Source organism: Neovison vison, chromosome 5 (genome assembly GCF_020171115.1).
Source record: "Neovison vison isolate M4711 chromosome 5, ASM_NN_V1, whole genome shotgun sequence".
NCBI lineage: Eukaryota > Metazoa > Chordata > Mammalia > Carnivora > Mustelidae > Neogale > Neogale vison.
In genome coordinates, this window is record NC_058095.1 from 17,298,508 (window position 1) to 17,317,346 (window position 18,839).

General features: G+C 41.5%; 1 protein-coding gene across 1 annotated transcript in view; it reads left to right on the top strand.

Moving 5' to 3' along the window:
* Positions 1 to 18,839, top strand: part of NSF (N-ethylmaleimide sensitive factor, vesicle fusing ATPase) — a 151,068-nt gene that overhangs the window by 111,797 nt on the left and 20,432 nt on the right. Inside the window, exons 16-17 of the mRNA XM_044247713.1 lie at positions 7,214 to 7,280; positions 9,644 to 9,723. Of these exons, the coding sequence (XP_044103648.1) occupies positions 7,214 to 7,280; positions 9,644 to 9,723 (147 nt within the window). The remainder of the gene's footprint in view (positions 1 to 7,213; positions 7,281 to 9,643; positions 9,724 to 18,839) is intronic.

Here is an 18,839-nt window from a genome sequence, read left to right on the forward strand (position 1 = left end):
AATCATGGTGCCTAATCCTCCTCTTTTCATGGTTTAGTCCATAGAAAGAGCAGAGCTGGAAATTGGATCTTTTGACAGCAGTTACTAAGCAACAGAATTTGGATGTTTTTGGTTAACATCCTAATATATCATGTAGCTGATTTGTCGGAGTTTGTGCATGTATTAACTGAGACAAGTGGACACTCCGGAAGTGACTACTGGTCCCCGTATGGCTGGGGGTGTGGGGGGGTGGGCGCGTGTTGTTTTGTTTAATACACTTTGTCTTCTGGCGTTTATATCTCTTTGGCACACAAAGGAGGATGGTGCAACCTTTAGGAGAACTTTCAGACTTTGTGACTTTTTGTATTATTAAGAATATCCTACTTTGGGGTTTGTGTTATGTGAAAAATGAAGGAATTTTTCCTGAAAAGCAGGAAGAACAAATGAAGGATTTTAAGGTCATTCCAGGAAGCTTTAGTAGTTTGCCAAAAGTTTAGGTCCACTTCCTGAGGCAGTTTCATTAGAAGACAGCTAATGTTTGCTTGGTCTACTCCCAACTTATTTTTAGAAACTAGAGATTATTACTGATAGCACCGATTTGAATTTGCTCATTTACGTTTTTATATGCTACCAAATATGATTAGGGTATGCTTTCAACTAATTGCTGACAGATTTACTGCATTAGGGATTTTCTAAGTCATCAGATTCGTACTGTCATCAGATTCCTACTAAGTACTTCACGCCAACCACTTCAGAACTGAGATGAACTCTTTCAGCCCCAGAAGAACCGGAGAATTTGGCTTCACCTACCTCAGAGCACTAATGAGGTTATAGAAAATGGAGGATGGAATCCACTTAGAACACGCTTTGCTGTGGTTTGTGATTCTGAAAGGCTGGGATTAACATGGAGCGAATGCTGGCGCGTTCCCATTTGTATTCACGTAGACTCCAGAATCGGCAGCTGCCGCCCCTCCCGTGCACACAGGTGGCTCCCGGCTTGTCTGTAGATTCCAGGAGTGGGCTCGGTGCCTGGAGCGCTTGCAGTGTCCTGGAGGGCCATACTCAGACCTGCCCCAGCCCCTGTGTGGCAGGAGCCCCGCACCTCCCTTTGCACAGAGTGTGCCTGGCGCAGCCGGCGTGTTCTCGCCTTCAGCTCGGGCTCCTCGTGTTTCAGTTTGTCTCCTGTGACCTAGTACCTACCTTTGCACAGGAGAGGTGGTACCAGAGAGCAGAAATAGACTGTGGGATTCTGTGTGTTCTAGAGATACTATTCATCTTCTAGAATAGACCTCTCATTATGTCCATGTTCACTGGGGCCACTCTTTCACCCACTTTTTCTTCCTTTAGTTCTTCGGATTTTTTTTCTTTAGCCTTCTCTTTCAGACTTCTCCCCAGGCTCTGAGACTATCTCTACTGATCATTTTACCTGCCCTACAGGTGACCAGACATTCCAATTTGTCTGAGCAGTCCTGGTTTTTACCTGTTGTTCCAGAATGATTATTAACAGCGGCCCCCTTTCAGGTGTCTGGGTTTGCATGATAACTACTTCCCTGATCCCCAACGGATAACCTCCTCAATAAGAAAGTCTTAAGTGGCATACATTTATCTTACTAAATGAGAGGATCTGAATTTAAATTAATTTTTAAATAAATTTTGTAAAAATTAAATTTTTAAATTTAATTTTTAAAGAGTCTTCGACGTACAGCCCCCAGCTCCAGCTGCAGCCGGCCTGCCTAACTGTCCTTCCGTGTCATTCGATCGGGAGCTGGCTCTCTCTGTGCCAAACGTTCTTAGGAGGGGCAGGTTTGGCACATCAGAGCGGGCAGTTTGTACAATTGTATTTTTTCTGCATCTTTCTTTCTGGTGCCTCTCCTCCTTTTTGCGTTTAGCTCTCTAGAGGTGCGGTAGAACTTCCCAGGTCACTGTGTAAATCTCTCACTTAGAGATTCACCTGGAAGCTAATCACATGTACTTGGCCATCAAGTCTGTGTCCCCTCAGTGAACACCGGACTAGGGCCAGGGCCCCGGGGGTGAGGAGCGGAAGGGGCTGAGGAGTGGGCTGAAAACAAGGATTCAGAGGAAGAGTGGTGACCTTACATTACACTAGTGACTAGGTGAGGTAAAGAATTATGTGTGTAAGAAGTGAAAGGGGTGTGTGTATTTAAATTAGAGTCAAGTTGCTACCCAAAGGAGTTTCAGTTGACCTGTCAACTGAAACTGGTCAAGTTACAACTGGAATCGCACAGCCTTTGTCATGGTTAGTAGGTTGTTAAGGGAGCCCTGAGTGCTCCTCTCCTCATGATAGTAATTAGTACATTAAGAGCTGTTAAAAAAAAAAAAAAAAAAAACCTACATTAAATGACTGCCATAGGTACTTTTCTTCTCAAATCTTATAGGTAAATCATGCGGTCAGCTATGAAGTGATTTGTAATGCTTGGTGAACTCAGTGTCAGACGTAAACTGGTGAGACAGCGGACAGTTTAGCATCAGTTTTGATCCCAGTAACGTCCTGAGTTCCTGGAGTGGTAGAAACTCTGTACTGTTCTCAAGAAGGGAGAAGGGTTGACTCAGGAAAAATGGAGTACTGCGGATAGCTAGGCCTCTGTGTCCCTGCCCCTGTGGCTCTAATCCACGCTAGTACAGCCTGACACACAGAATCATATGCTTGCATCAGAGCCTTTAGCAGAATTCCAAAAAATGATTTGAAGAGTGAGTGTTCTGAAAAGTGACTCCTTGACATCACCCGAGTTTATACGATACCATGTTGACTGCTATCTTGGTCCAGTCTTACCAAAAAAAAAAAAAAAACAGAACCAAGAACTACAGTGAAATTGTTTCTAAACTTTTCTCCTGTCTTGGATTCACCAACTCAAAGCTTGATCATTATGTATCAAGAAGCTGAAATAAATGTCCTGTTTTTCTTCCCTATTTTGGGGGGGGTGGGGGTTGGTAGTGGTATAGAGAGAGGTAAAGAGCTCCTCTTTCCTCACTCTTTCCATGTACTCATGTTCCATTCCCAAACCAGCATCTCTCCGGGAGCTGGCTCCTCTATTTCAGTAGTCAAACCAGAAGGAACCCTCAACTCTAGTTTCTTCCTCATGACCAAACCCATTCATCACCAAGTCCTTTCAGTTCTGCCTCCTGAGTATCTCTACAATCCATCCATTTATCAGAACACCCACTCCCCTTCCCACTTCCAGACCACCATTGTCTTTCACCTGGAGTTCTACAGTATTAAAAAATGATTGCTCCCCTCTGATGCTTTTCTATATATCAGCCACAAAGATGTTTCTAAATCATAAAGCTGATACGGTGATCCATTGTTTAAAATTAGTGGCTTTTTATTGCCTTTATAATAAAATTTCAACTGGTGTGAAATTTTTAAGACCCTTCAGTTCCAGGTTCTTCTGCCACCTCTTCTCTCACCTGCCATTCCACACACATACCACACTCCTCTTCATTTTAATTCTTATTGACTATATGTCAGTTCCTGAATTTTCTCACTCCAAGCCTCCTAATATTCTCGCTCTGCTTAGAACATTTTCTTCCCCATTTTCCACTGATAGTTTATCCTTTAGATCTCAGCTGAAATGCCACTTCCTAAATTTAGGATACTGTCGTTGACTATGTAATCCTCCATGTCAGTTAGGATAGGCTAAGTTATGCTGCAGTAACGAGCAACTCCCAAATCTCAGTGGTTTAACATAACAAAGTTAATTTCTTGCTCATCCTACATGTCCATTGTGGCCCAGAGGAGGAGCTCTGCTCCTTATAGCTTCTCAGACTCACCCTAACACATAACAGAAGCTCCCTCTCACATGTGAGATCGTGACAGCCAAGGCAGGATGAGGGGAATATGGTGAATCATGCAGTAGCTCTAAAGCTCCTTTTAGAATGTGGTATGTATTCAGTCATAGTTCATTAGCTGAAGCAAGCCCCACAGTCATCCCTGTCTTGAGAGGGGGTGGGGAATGATAATCCTACCACATGCAAGAGAGAGAGAGAGAGAGAACCAGCACATGCGTGGGTATCCCTAGGGACTACCACAGCTCTGTTGTGTATACTACCAACACATCTCAAGTTTCCTCCAGTGCAGTAGTGTCATGCTTTATTGTGGTTTCCTGTGACCTGCTTCCCCCACTCCAAGCTTTGTGGAAGTATGATCATATCTGTCTCATTCATTACTCTCTCCATTGCCCTCATTGATGCTTGATATACAATAGGAATTTGAAAATGTTCGTCAAATGAGCGCATAGAGTAACACTCGAAGATTTGGTACTTAGCCTGTTACTCTTTTACCTCTGCTATTTCTCCTCAAGGTCTCATCCTCTTACCTGGTTTCAGCAGTTACTGCCCTGAGGGTGAGCTCCATACCCTGACTTCAGTCATATGTCTCCAAGTACCCACTCGATATTTCTGCTTGATTGTAAAAATGCATATTTATGGGGCGCCTGCGTGGCTCCATCGGCTAAGTATCTGCCTTGGGCTTAGGTCATTCATGATCTCAGGGTCCTGGGATCAAGCCCTGCTGGTGGGCCCCCTGTTCAGTGGAGAGTCTGCCTCTCCCTCTCCCTCTTCCCCTCTTGCTCCTTGTGCACTCTCTCTCTCGCTCGCTCTCAAATAAATAAAATCTTTAAAAAACAAAATAAAATGCATATGTATTCTTGCAGTCAGTATTTATTGATTACTTTCTGGTAAGGTATTCTATTAAGTGATAGGAGGATACAGAGATAATTAAGATAATACTTGCCTTCAGACTGCTTATATTCTAGTATAATACAAGGAAGAATGTAATGAATCCTTAATATGTACACAGTATACAAAATGCTATACCATAGCATATCAGAGACCGTGGTTTATGGCCAGATGGAATTAGAACTTGTGTTGTTTCAACCACTGAATTCACTGGGCAAGTATAAATACTGTTCTGTGCTGGGTTCCTGAGATGACATGAATCAAGTTTTTATCCACCTCACAATCCAGTGGGGGAGACAGATAGCCGAAGATGAAAGGGTAAGTGGGATTTTAACGTAGGGAGTGACTGAGGGTAAAGGGGATGGTGCGAAGGAAAGCACCAGAGGCTTTCTTGCATTCCAGCATCTCGGGAACATGTATTAACACCAGTGCAGTGTCAGACATTGAATACGTAGCACTGAGGAAGACAATGCCTGCCTTACAGAGCCGATAGGGTGTTGGGAGGAACTTACTATCTGGATTGCCAACATGAGTTGATTCGTTTTTCCATGTTTTTATTTTGCATCATTGAGGGTGACTTTTGAGCATAAAAAAGACCACGCATAGCTAATTAAGGTTTAGAAAATGAAAAGTCAAAATATTAAGATTTTGTAATGAGACCTAGTTTTTTAACACAAAAGTAAACAAACTTTTATAAAGTCCAATTACATCTCTTTCTCTCTCTTTTTCTGAAGATTTTATTTATTTGAGAGAGAGCGAGAGAGGAGATACAAGCAGGGGGAGTGGGAGAGGGAGAAGCAGGCTTCCTGCTGAGCAGGGAGCCCGATGCAGTGAGGGGCTCGGTCCCAGGACTCTGGGATCCTGACCTGAGCTGAAGGCAGACACTTAATGGGGCCACCTGGGCACCCTGACATCTCTCATTCTATTTGTAGGTCTAGTGAAATTTAGAAGTTCCTTAAAAGGGGACTTTTACAACTTAATTAAATTTCTTTAAATATGTTAAACTATATTTACACATTTAAAATGTTTAATTTTCTCTGTGAAGTACTTCAGTTGTCTAACAAAAAATTGAGTTTCAAAGTAATATTTATTTAGTAATAAATTAAAATACAACCAATAATATAAATATGGTGAATCTTAGACTATCTCTACTGTTTGTAAGGCTATTTATCTTTTACCTTCCAACATAAAAATTTATCAAAATGAATTATTCCATGGCCCATTTTAAGTTGAACTAGTAAGGCTAATCTATTAATCTTGATGCGGTACATTTCCTTAATTGTTACAAATACTTTCAAGACCAAGTATACACAAGTTGTCTTTAAATTTAATATGAGGGGCGCCTGGGTGGCTCAGTGGGTTAAGCCTCTGCCTTCAGCTCAGGTCATGATCTCAGGGTCCTGGGATCGAGCCCCCCGCATCAGGCTCTGCTTAGCGGGGAACCTGCTTTCCCCGCTCTCTGCCTGCCTCTCTGCCTACTTGTGTTCTCTGTCTGTCAAATAAATAAATAAAATCTTTAAAAAAATATGAAAAATATTAATAGTGAAAACTTGATTTACTTTATTTCTGTGCCTAGTGCTTAATTATCTATGGTTCAGATATAACCACGGCTGGGTGTGGTACATAAGCAATGAATCTTGGAACACTGAAATAATAAAATAAAATTTAAATAAAAGGAAAGATAACCACTAAGAAATATTATGCCACCCCAAGCCAGATGGGTGGAAGGGTGGTTACCATCTTGGTGCACTGAGGTTATTTATCAACCAGAGAGACTGGGCTGGGATACGGAAATTAATTCTTACCATTGATATCCATGGGGTGCTCTGAAACTATAACTTTTTTTTTTTTAAGATTTTATTTATTTGACAGAGATCAGAAGTAGGCAGAGAGGCAGGCAGAGACGGGGTGGGGCGGGGGGGGGGAGGCAGGCTCCCCGCCGAGCAGGGAGCCTGTTGCTGGGCTCCATCCCAGGATGCCGGGATCATGACCTGAGCCGAAGGCAGAGACTTTAACCCACTGAGCCACCCAGGCGACCCAGGGCCACAATTCTTACCGATAAAAAAATATATATACAGTTTTATTCTACCCATCCCTTGTGGCTCCATCTAGCTCTTGAGTCACAACACTGAAGTCATACTCCAGACATAGGAGAGACCACTGTGATACACTTGATGGGATTTGTCCATTGGTTAATGACAACCTGCCCCTCCGCCTGCCCAGGTGTGTGTGTCATACCCAGCTCGAGGGGCTGAAAACAGCATCACCCTTCTTCTGGCTCAGCCAAGGTCCAGTTGTATCCTCTTGACCAAGTCATTTAACTGCTTTGGTCCTCAATTTCCTCACTTTTAGGTTGTAAGAACTCTTAGCTCTCAAATTCTATTATCTGCTAAATTCTAGTATCGTAGAGCCTGAAATACTGGTGTTACACTGGGCTTTGTTTAGGCATTGCTCAAGAATTAACTAAATGTTATCTTCTTGGAACTTGTCATAATCATGGAGAGCCGTGAGATAATAAATGGTTTTTACTTTCTTCCAGATCTTTGATGATGCGTATAAATCCCAGCTTAGTTGTGTGGTTGTGGACGACATTGAGAGGCTGCTTGGTGAGTCTTAACTTTCGCCATTGTACTGTCTTGGCTTCATTACACTAATGTCTCAGCAATTGCAAGAGAAAAATAACAGGTATTTATAAAGTAGAGAGCAACAGAAACACTTTCCTTTGTCTTATAAGGAATTATGTTATCTGTTCTATCTGGAGTCAGGGACGGAATTCATGTTAAATATGTATGACTCTAACTCCATCATAAACTGCTCTAACATCAGGACCCACACCTCGTATTATTTTCTTTCTTCCACAGAGCTCTCTGCCATGTAATAAATGATTAATAATTTCCGCTGATGGATGTTATTTGCTATTTAGTACCTCTGAGCTGCCTGTACCCCAGAGTTTCTGCTTAAGAACTTTGACAGAACTAAGGGAAGAAGGGCTTATGAATGGAATGAAATAACACTTGGGAGAAGCGGCAAGTTCCCTGGGACCTCAGTCTCTGTTTTATAAGAACAAGCCCCTGTTACGATGCATTCATTCCAGATTTATCTAATTTTTGCAGTGAAATCAAGTGTACCTGTTTTATAAGAACAGAAACTAGATTCCCTTCCTTACTTATCCCTTAGAGGAACTGCTCAAACATGATAACATTGTTGAAGACATTCTGAAAGTTACAAGTGCTCTACAGTGATTTAAAAAAAATTTTTTTAAATATCGATTAATCATCTCTTGTCCTGAAATGCACTGCTACCTGATACAAAGATGAATAATAAGACTGTCCCTGCATGCAGCTCACGAGGTATCATCTCCCAGTAAATGCCAGAAAAGTGTGTTACTTACATTTTATTTCATTGCAAAAATTAGATAAATCTGGGATAAACGCATTATAATAGTGACTCAGGATGCTGTATTGAAATTGAACACACAGGGGCACCTGGGTGGCTCAGTGGGTTAAGCCACTGCCTTCAGCTCAGGTCATGATCTCAGTGTCCCGGGATCGAGTCCCGCGTTGGGCTCTCTGCTTGGCAGGGAGCCTGCTTCCTCCCTCTCTCTCTGCCTGCCTCTCTGCCTATTTGTGATCTCTCTCTGTCAAATAAATAAATAAAATCTTTAAAAAAAAAAAAGAAATTGAACACACATGGTGACTTATCAACTTCTGAAAATACTACCCAACACCTGAGTGATCCGTTCTTAAGCTGTCCAAAGTGGTGTAGGAATGATTTCAAGTTAACTGTTCTTACCACATTTTCCTCACGATTTTCAGACTTGCTTTAGGTCCTCTGTTATTTATTCTCTTGTTTCTTAAGGCAATGTTTGTTACAGGGCAGAGACGTCCCTATGTATAATAAGGTGAATCTGAGGTCTTAGAAACTATGTGATAGTTTCATCTAGTGACCTGGGGTTTTTGGTCTGCTATTTTTGATACATTTCAACCCAGTTTATAGGATTATTTCTTTAAAAGCTTTTAAGCACAAACTCATAGCTCTGTGTAAATTCCTTTATCTAAACACAATTGAGATGTGTGGTCATAGCAACACTACTATGTCAGGAATGTGTGCCCTCTGAGTATATTTTCACTTGTATGAATAGTTACTATCTGTACTTGTTTGTTCATCAATTCCACAAGTAAGCTGAGCCCTTTCTGCTGTGCTGGAATTATTAGGGTCTCGGAAAAAATAAGTGACATGCTGCTGTTGTAGCCTCCATCGGTGAAAATTACTGCAAAGTAGAATGTGCTGTGTGTTCTGGATGTTCAGAAAAGGGAAAGATCATTTTGGACTTCAGAGGGCTGGTGCCTGAAGGTAGTTCTAGGCACAGGCTGGGGTGCGTATATATGCAGTATGCAGAGAAAGTTGACGAGGGGCCGTTTATGCGGAGTCTTGAAGGTTTAGTAGAAGTTTAACAAAGTTTTAGAACGTTCTCTGTTCTGGACCATCTGAGGACCAGTCTTAGTGACTCTACCATCATATCGGTTATACTGAAGTACCGTACTTTCATTATTAATTACCATTTCCCCCTTACTCGTTTTCTAGTATGTTTTGTTGCCTGTGAACTTACTGTATTACCAGGCTCTGCAGTAATTTCTTGGAAATGGTTAGCAAGTACACCTGGGTTGTTTTCTTCCTTAAAAAGACAAAAAAAAAACCCAAAACAAACAAAAAAAACTATCTCTGAGTATTAGACAACAATGTCTACCTGAATTCAAAATGGATATTTCAAAGCTTTTTCAAAAGATTTACAGATGAGAGTTCTTACATAATGTTTTAAGCATTCAAGTTATTGGAGATACTATTTTTCTAATTATTATTAGTTGCCTAAGTAAGGACGATGTTTACTCTTGATGCAGGTAATTTGAATGTTTGGAATATGTGCATGTGTGTATTGAATCCCTAAAACATAATAATGTTTCTTTTCCAGATTATGTTCCGATTGGCCCTCGATTTTCTAATCTGGTATTACAGGCTCTTCTCGTGCTGCTCAAAAAGGCACCTCCTCAGGTAAAAATAACATAAGAAACATTTTCACAGAATTTTCCCAGTAGATTGCATATAATGGGGCAAACAAGCTGCTAAGTAAGCAAGCGGCCATAAACCTAAAATTCTGTTGTTGAGGGGCCTTGGGGTAAGTCATCTGGCCTGGACTTCTGTTTTAAGGTAAATGATTTTCTTAACAGAGAAGTTTCCTTCCTGAAGATCTCAAAATCCTAGTTTTGATTAGTGAGTTCTGTTTTTGTTGTTCTCTAAATTCCCCAGGGTTTTACACATCCCTGGCCACCTCCATCTCCCTTGAGAGATCATGATATTCACGTAGAACGGATTGGATATACATTCCCATTTGTTTCATTTGTCATTTGATAGATTTTCCCAAGAAATTGTATTTGGGGGTATTTACTTCCTGTAGGCAGATTTTTCTTTTTTCTTTTCTTTTTAAAAAGTATTTACAGTTAAGCTTGAATTGTGTCTCTTGCAAGGGTCATGTGGCACTTTTGAGGAAGGAGTTCATAGCCAGGATCTCCATTCATGTGGTTGCATTTTTATTGATGTGGCTACTGGAGACTAGTGATTTTGATAACTTAACACATTTAAAAGTCATCTATGAGGGTTGGTTAAATATGTTAATTATGTAGAGGCTGCCAGAGCATGTTTGACTATGATACAAGGCACAAATTCTCTTGACTGATTTTGTGTGCTGTAACCTTTGAGAAATGCCAAAGACAGATACAAAGGGGTTAATAAGCACTATCTTGAAAAACATCTTAATGTCTGTATGGGAATCTTGTATTTGAAGTTAGAGATTTTAAGTAGGCTGTATGGAATATATTTCATGTTAAGTTGGTGAATGTGCTTTTTAACAGTTAAAAGTGTGTGTGTGTGTGTGTGTGTGTGTGCGCGCGCGCGAACTAAAAGTGATGGACTTGTCTTGATTTCCTAGGATTTTTTTGTTTTGTTTTGTTTTTTGTAATCCTAGAATAGTGAGAAGAAACAAGTTACAACAACTTTTAAAATTTACTGCATTATATGCATTGTGAGGATTTTGTAATCATTTGTCCCTAAACTATCATTCCCAATAATTGGAGTTTTAGCTCATTCTAAGGCTGAAGTTAGAGAAGTGAGTTTATTTTTCCTTTCTATGATTCCTTCAATAAATATGTAAATAGATAAATCTAAAGTTGCTAAAAAAGGGACAGCCGGTTGGCTTAGTCAGTTAAGCATTGGATTCTTGATTTTTGGCTTAGGTCATGATCCTGATCCCAGGATCTTAGGGTCCTGGGATCAAGCCCTGTGCTGGACTTCCCACTCAGTGGGGAATCTGCTTGTCTTCCTCTCCCTCTGCTCATGCACACACTCTGTCTGTGTCTCTCCTTCTCTCTCAAATAAATAAATAAATCTTTTTTTTTTTTTTTTAAGATTTTATTTATTTACTTGTTAGAGAAAGAGACAGTGAGAAAGGGAATACAAACAGGGATAGTGGGAGAAGCAGGCTTCCTGCTGAGCAGGGAGCCTGATGCAGGGCTTGATCCCAGGACCCTGGGATCATAACCTGAGCTGAAGGCAGATGCTTAATGACTGAACCACCCAGGCGCCCCAATAAATAAAATCTTTAAAAATAAATAAATAATTTGGGCACTGGGTGGCTCATTCGGTTAAGTGTCTGTCTTAGTTTCAGATCATGATCCCAGGGTCCTGGGATCGAGCCCCACATCGGGGCTTCTTGCTCAGCAGGGAGTCTGCTTCTCCCTCTGCCTCTACCTGCCCTCCTCCTGCTTGTGCTTGTGCTCTCTCTCTGCCATATAAATAAATAAATAAGATCTTGTCAATAAATAAATGATTAGATAAAGTTGCTGGAAAAAGTAAATAACCCCAATATCCATATGTATCACATATAAAAAGAATCCTTTCTTAGGAAGTAGCACTTGAAAAATAATTAGGTTGGGGGACTTTCTCCAGGCATTTAAATTTATATCTTGTTCAGGGATACCTGGGTGTCTTAGTTGGTTAAACAGGTCATGATCCCAGGGTCCTGGGATCAAGTCCCACGTTGGGCTTCTTGCTTAGCAGGGAGCCTGCTTCTCCCTCTACTGCTCCCCCCTGCTCATGCTCTCTCTCTGTCAAATAAATAAATTAAATCTTTAAAAAAATTATATCTCACTAAGTCTTTAGCTTAAAAAGAATTTATGCTAAAAATTATTTGGGAGAAAGAAGAATCATTTTTCAACGATATTTTTTAAACTGCTTGTCCTTTACATTGTTAAATACATTCATTTAAACAGAGAGGTGTACCTTGGTTGAAAATTATTTGTAATCCAAAATAGATACTGATAGAAATAAATAGAGCATATTTTAAAAAGACTTACAGCATTTTGATTAAAGATTTAGGAATAACTTTCCATTTTATAAAAATATAAAATTCTTGAAGAAAGGAACATTACCTAATTTTCTAAATCTCTCAGTATCTGGCACAAGTTTATACACATGTACTTCATGAAGAACTTATTCAATAAAAAATACAGATAACTTCCTTCCAAAGATATTTTTTGAGTGTTCACTCATTTTGGTGGGCTTACTTATTTGCATTGTTGTAATTTATATTTGGCAAGGTATGATTAAAGTGAAAACATTCAAAAATTAATAAATTTCAAATGACCAATGAGCACATGAAAAGATGCTCAACATCATTAGGCATCAGGGAAATGGAAATCGAAGCCACAGTGAAACACCACTTCATACCCACCAGGATGGCTATAACCCCAAAATCAGATAATAATAAGTGTTGCTGTGCATATGAAGAAATTGGGACCCTTATACACTGCTGGTGGGAATATAAAAATTTTGCAGCCTTTGGGAGATAGTCTAGCAGCTCCTTAAAAGGTTTCAGATAAAGTTTTAATATGACCCAACAATTTAGGTATATACCCGAAAGAAATGAAGATATATGTCCACACAGGAGCTTGTAGATACATTCAAAGCAGCATTATTCGTAATAGCCAAAAAGTGGACACTGCCTAGATGTTCACAAATAAACCATGGTATATCCCATACAATGGAGTATCGTTCCGCAATAAAAAGAAATAAAGTCCTGTCACATGCTACAGCATGGATGAACCATGAAAACCTGCTAAGTGAAAGAAACCGAGCGCAGAAGACCCACAAAAGACCACAGATTGATTCCATTTGTATGAAATGCCCAGAACTGGCAAATCTGCAGAGACAGAATCTAGTAGATTCATGGTTGCCTAGGACTGGGAGAGGTGGATAGGGAGAATGAGACATGACTAATGGGTGTGGGGTTTCTTTTTGGGGGTATGCCACATGTTTAGAAATTGATCATGGTGATACTTGCACATCCTGTGAATATACTAAAAACCACTTAATTGTACACTTTTAAATCAGTGACTTGTGTGTTCTATGATTTGTACCTCAATAAAGCAGATACTTTAAAGAAGAAAGTGATTGCAAAAGGTACCTAATTGATGAAAGGAGGGTTATAGGGAGAGCTAGAAGCCAGGAGTGAGCATCCCAGGTCCATGGCCCAGCTTGGGAGAAGTCTTAGAAACAGGGATTGGATCATTAAAAAGGGATGTGGAGTGAATTTCTGCAAGGACTGAAAAGGAAGGGTATAGGAATATGTAAGAAGTCAAAGATAGATCTGGTAGCCTTAGTGATTGGAAATGGCAGGGATCCCCTTTTAAGGATTACTAGACTGTCATGGATCAGAATTTGGTGATTCTGACCTGGCCTGCAGGACGATGTCTGGTGGTAGAAGTCATCAGCGGCCAGAAGAAGTTCATGTTTCAAATATCTCTAGTTGGCCTACATTTGACGAAATAAAAATATGCTTTCCCTGTACCACCTTGCTTTTTAAATTAGTATGTATTCTATCTGGAGAGCAAGGGAGAATTTTCAGTCTGATCCAGTGTGGGGAATGTTGTCTTTCTAAAATGGAAGCACTGACTTCACCAAACCATTATCCATGTAGGTTTTTCAGATGTCTTCAATTAAATATTAAAAGCGTACGAACCTGAGTGTTGTAGAGCCACGTAGGGTGGTAGGAAACTATTCTTTTTATCACTGCCAAGAAAACAGAGAAGTTGAAGGCATTTTTCTTCTAAACGAGGAACCGTACATGTATACAATATAGTAATCATATCAGCCTCAGAATCCTTAATATTGCATTCGTTGTAATTCCAGCTTTCACACAGAAAAATTATGTGTGCATGTGTGCACATGCTCAAATAAAAGAATCCCTTCAGGGGCACCATGTTGTTATGTATCCAGATATCCTCCTTTCTCCTCCTCCCCTCCCCCACCCCCCTCCCTCGTTGTAAATTGGCTTATTAAAACTGGTTCACAAGCCTTCTTTTTTTCCCTTTGTGATTGCCTTGGTCTTGGATTTTCAGTGTAGGACTAAAAATTCAAGTCAGATTTCAGTTACTAGGATAATTTTCTTTGAATTTTAAATTTTTCTAAGTAAATGCATAGATTTTTAATGAACCCGGCATTCAGTGGGTTTGCTTTAAATTTAGCTGGAGAGTTAATTTCATGATTGATTTATTAGCCCTTTGAAAGTATAAAAAGTGGTATCCGTAGTTCATGAAGACTGAAAAACATCATCACATTTTGTTTAGCATCTTTTTAAAACCAATTAAAAGCTTTTCTAAAATGGATTGAACAGGAGAAAATAAAACATGTTCCCTAGGTCTTTATTTCAATCAAGTTGCCCTGTGTTGTGCAGGAGAAGAGATCGAGGGGGGGTAGAACACTGAAAAGGGCTGTCCCAGCAGGGAGCCACGCCGGAGAAAAGGGCTGCTCTGAGAACTCCCGGCCGCGGCTCAGAAAGCCCCCGGCCGGCTTCATCTACATGCAGAGTCACACAAGGGGTGGGGGTGCTCCCCCGCACCACAGAGGTTTCACATGTGCTTCCCTGCTGATTCCTGTGAAAAGCTAACAATTGGCTCGGAGGGTAAAAGACCACTGCAGTTCACCCTCCCCGGGCTGGATGTACAATTTGTCCAGTGTTAGGAAATGTCCGGCTTAGCAGTGAGAGGCTTGAAGACACCCCTCCTTCCAGTGAGATTCCTAAAGCCGCCTCTTTTACTCAGTGACACTGGGGCCCTTTTCAGGTTTTGCAGATTTATGGAAGTTGAGGGGAATGGGCTTTTCAGCATCAGGAGGATGAAAGCCTTGGTCTTAGCGGCAAGGAAGATGCGGTAGGAAAGCCGTAAGGCCAGGTGAATCTTCCCGCAACCTGCGGCACCCACGGCACGTGTTTTTTTCTTTCTGGGGAGACAGGATAGATAAAGCGCCCGCAAAGGAACTCCTAGGCTCTAAAATGACATGACTTCCCCCGTGTCCCCAAGCACGCATGTAGTTACTTAAACCCATTAACCTGACTGCTTTAGCGCTCCGTGTCCTCGACATGATGGGGAATCAGATCGGAAGACTGCGTCTGTAGTCTGTCCTACAGTTGTCTGTCGGAACGGATAACCGGTCCTCTCTGAGCTCCGTGAGATGGTATATAGAAAACGGTAGCATCCGTGGGGGGACCCGGGTTAGTGGCCACTCTCAGCGCAGCCCCCACCAGCTGCCATCCAGCCTTCCCCGGGGCTGACCAGAGCTGGTGTCTTCGTCCACTTAGAGCTCCTTTGCCCCATACCAGCTGGAAAACTCTTGGGAAACTGTACACTCTTACAAGAGAAGACCACTCTGAATTCATAGCAGTGTCACTGAAGTAGAATGCAGACCTAGTAGTTAGAGTTTTAGGTAAAGTCAGAGGTGTTGGAAAAAAACCAGCTACCTCACTGCCCTGGCCCCTAGGGTTTAGAGCCAGGATTGGCATCAGGTACTAGAAAAACACTGAAGTGTGCTGCTGGTGGGAACTCGGGCAGGTGGCTCTGTCTGTCCCATAGACATAGACTGTGTTTTAACCTTACCAGTCTCTCGACAAGACTGCTCTTCACGTATTCCTGACAGGACATCCAAGTCCTGTCTTCAGAGATGTTATTAGGAAGTCTTGGTGCTATTAAGCAACTCTTCAGCCTTTGGGTTGCTTCAGTGAAATAAGCAGATAATGGAAGACACTCCAGATCGTGCAGGCCTAAACATGAGTATCTCCCCATCTATCTGTTCAAAATTAACTCCGGCTAATGACTACAATATGACTCAATAAGATGTAGAACCACTTTAGGAAAGAGGTGTAGTCATTTTGCCAGACATATTAATCGTAATCATTGATGTGATGACTTGTGCATTGGACTGCTTTGTTGAAGAAAAACTGTGTGATGGTTGACAGTTCAGTGGTCCAGTTTTTCCATTTGTTAAGTCAGTGACATTAGATGGCTACTATATTTTATAAAATTCTCTATACTTTGCTTAGTATAGTAGGTTGTCTCAAAGTTCTATGTAAATTGAATATATATTTTATATATATATATATATATATATATAGAGAGAGAGAGAGAGAGAGAGAGAATGATTTCAGTTACATAAAAACTAGTGAAAGAAATGTGGTGAGTTCATTTATAAAACAATGCTACAGCTACCTGCTGAATAAACCATGTTTTCAGGGCCACCTGGCTGGTTCGGTCAGTAGAGCGTGTGAGTCTTGATCTCAGGGTCACAAGCCCCACGTTGCGTGTGGAACCTACTTAAAAAATAAAGTAAATAGGGGTGCCTGGGTGGCTCAGTGGGTTAAGCCTCTGCCTTAACCCGCTGACTCAGGATCCTGGGATTGAGCCCCGCATCGGGCTCTCTGCTCAGCGGGGAGCCTGCTTCCCCCTCTTCCTCTGCCTGCCTCTCTGCCTACTTGTGATCTCTCTCTCTGTCAAAAAAATAAATAAAATCTTTTTAAAAAATAAATAAATAAAATAAAAAATAAAGTAAATAAATCAAAAGAGACACACATTAAAAAAGCATGTTTTCAAAATAGGGTTTTTGTTGGGTGTGGGAGAGCACACCTATAATAGGTATTAATGGATATAAAAAACTGTAAGACATGTAGGCACCATTTTCAGCTAACTCAGAATTAAATATCTGAAGTTTAATCATTGGGAAACTGTTAATGGTGCTGAGGCACAATATTCTCACCGAGCCCTGCTGCAATAAATATCTTACTGTGTCATGACCTCAGGGTTAGAGAAGTATTGATTTTAGTACCATAGTATTCTGCAGTGGCGTGGGTCTTGTGCGGAGCCCCGTCTGCAGACCTTGCTCCTTGTTTCGGAGCCATAAAACCTGAGTTTGAGTCTTAGCTCAGTCAACTTTGAACCAGTCCCTTAAAATCTTTTTCAATTTCCTCATCTGTAAAACGGAGGTAATTCTCCCTGCCGTACCTACCCCACTGAGGGCCAATGAAGATAATGTATCAGGAGGTCCTCTGCAACCCTGTGGGGCTGCGCAGATGGAAGGTACTGATGCTTTCTCGTGAAGAGCATGGAGTTACTAAAAAGTAGGAATCTGCCATTGTCCACAGAGCATGGCGTAACCCAGCATCTTCGAAAAGAGAATGGATGTTCTCTTGACTGGAATATTCCCATTGCTTGGTGCCAAGGGTTGACCATCTCCGATTCTGTTCCTGTTTTGTGGCTGTTCCAGCGTTCTTAGAGGGTCTGGTATTTCGTTAAGACCGTTGTTTGGAACTAGATTTTCCAGTTTGTTTGTTCGTTTAAAGAAAGGAGGTGCCTTTGAATGGTCCACAGAATCTTTTTAGCCTGTAAGATAGGAAAACTAAAGAATGCAACTGCTGAATAGAGCAGATCGTCAGAAAGTGAGCAGGAGTTCCAACCTGGAATGCCCAGGCACAGACTCCTTCATTCACAGTACTGGGAAAACAGAAGTACGTCCTGCTTCCCTCTCTCCCATGTGCTGGAATTTAGAAGCTTCCTAAGTACTCTGGTCTGAGGATTAGAGATCCCTGTGATAAACGAAGAATGAAATAGAGACAGGAAGTTCAGGGCTGAGCAGGGTAAGGAGCCAAGGGAGGAACAGGGCTTCTGGCCATTGTCAGATCTCTGAGGACACTGCCTGTTACATTTATCCTCAGTCTCCAAGGACTGGCCCACCTACTTGATTTTCCCCTACAGCCACCTGTTGCTTGTGACTAAAGCTCCCCTGTTCTCCTAACTTAGGGTGGACCAGGTTAGTGTCTCACAGCTTCCCTCCTGACTTTTTGTCCCTGAAACAAGAGCACAGATCTTTGGAGATTTCCTAGGGCTTTATACTGTGTGGCATAACAACTGTTGGGTAAGAAGAGCCAGTAAGGGGCACCTGGGTGGCTCAGTGAGTTAAAGCCTCTGCCTTCGGCTCAGGTCATGATCCCAGGGTCCTAGGATCGAGCCCCGCATCAGGCTCTCTGCCCAGCAAGGAGCCTGCTTCCTCCTCTCTCTGCCTGCCTCTCTGCCTACTTGTGATCTCTATCTGTCAAATAAATAAAATCTTAAAAAAAAAAAAAGAAGAGCTAGTAAGAGGAATCTTACAGAAGGTCCAGAACAGTCCGTCAAGATTCCTGATAGCTATTGGGAAGTAGATGGAATGAAGTCTTGATCTTATTAAGTCACTATGTGGTCTGAAGCCACATGTTAATCTTGAGACCTTCTGTACCCCTCACACTGGGGAATGGAAAGAAGGCTTCTACAAGCAGGCGCCAGACAATCTGAACGGCCCTGCCTTCACCTTCCTTTTTTTTTTAAAGATTTTATTTTTTGTTTGACAGAAAGAGATCACAAGTAGGCAGAGAGGCAGGCAGAGAGAGGGGAAGGGAAGCAGGCTCCCCGCTGAGCAGAGAGCCCGATGCGGAACTCGATCCCAGAACCCTGGAATCATGACCTGAACCGAAGGCAGAGGCTGTAACCTACTGAGCTACCCAGGCGCCCCCCCCTTTTTTTTAATTGAACCATTTAGGCTACGTGGATGATAGTGCTTACTACAAATGGGTGCTTTGAAAATGGTGGGTCTTACCTACACATAGAACTGGCATTGGCAGTGTAAATAATGCACAAGAGTTAGAATCCAAAGACTGGAATTTGAATCCAATCACATCTGAGCCTCAATTTTCTACTTTTCTCGAATAGAAACAATAGTATGAGTGAGGCTAAGAATGTGAGAGTTTAATAAGTGTT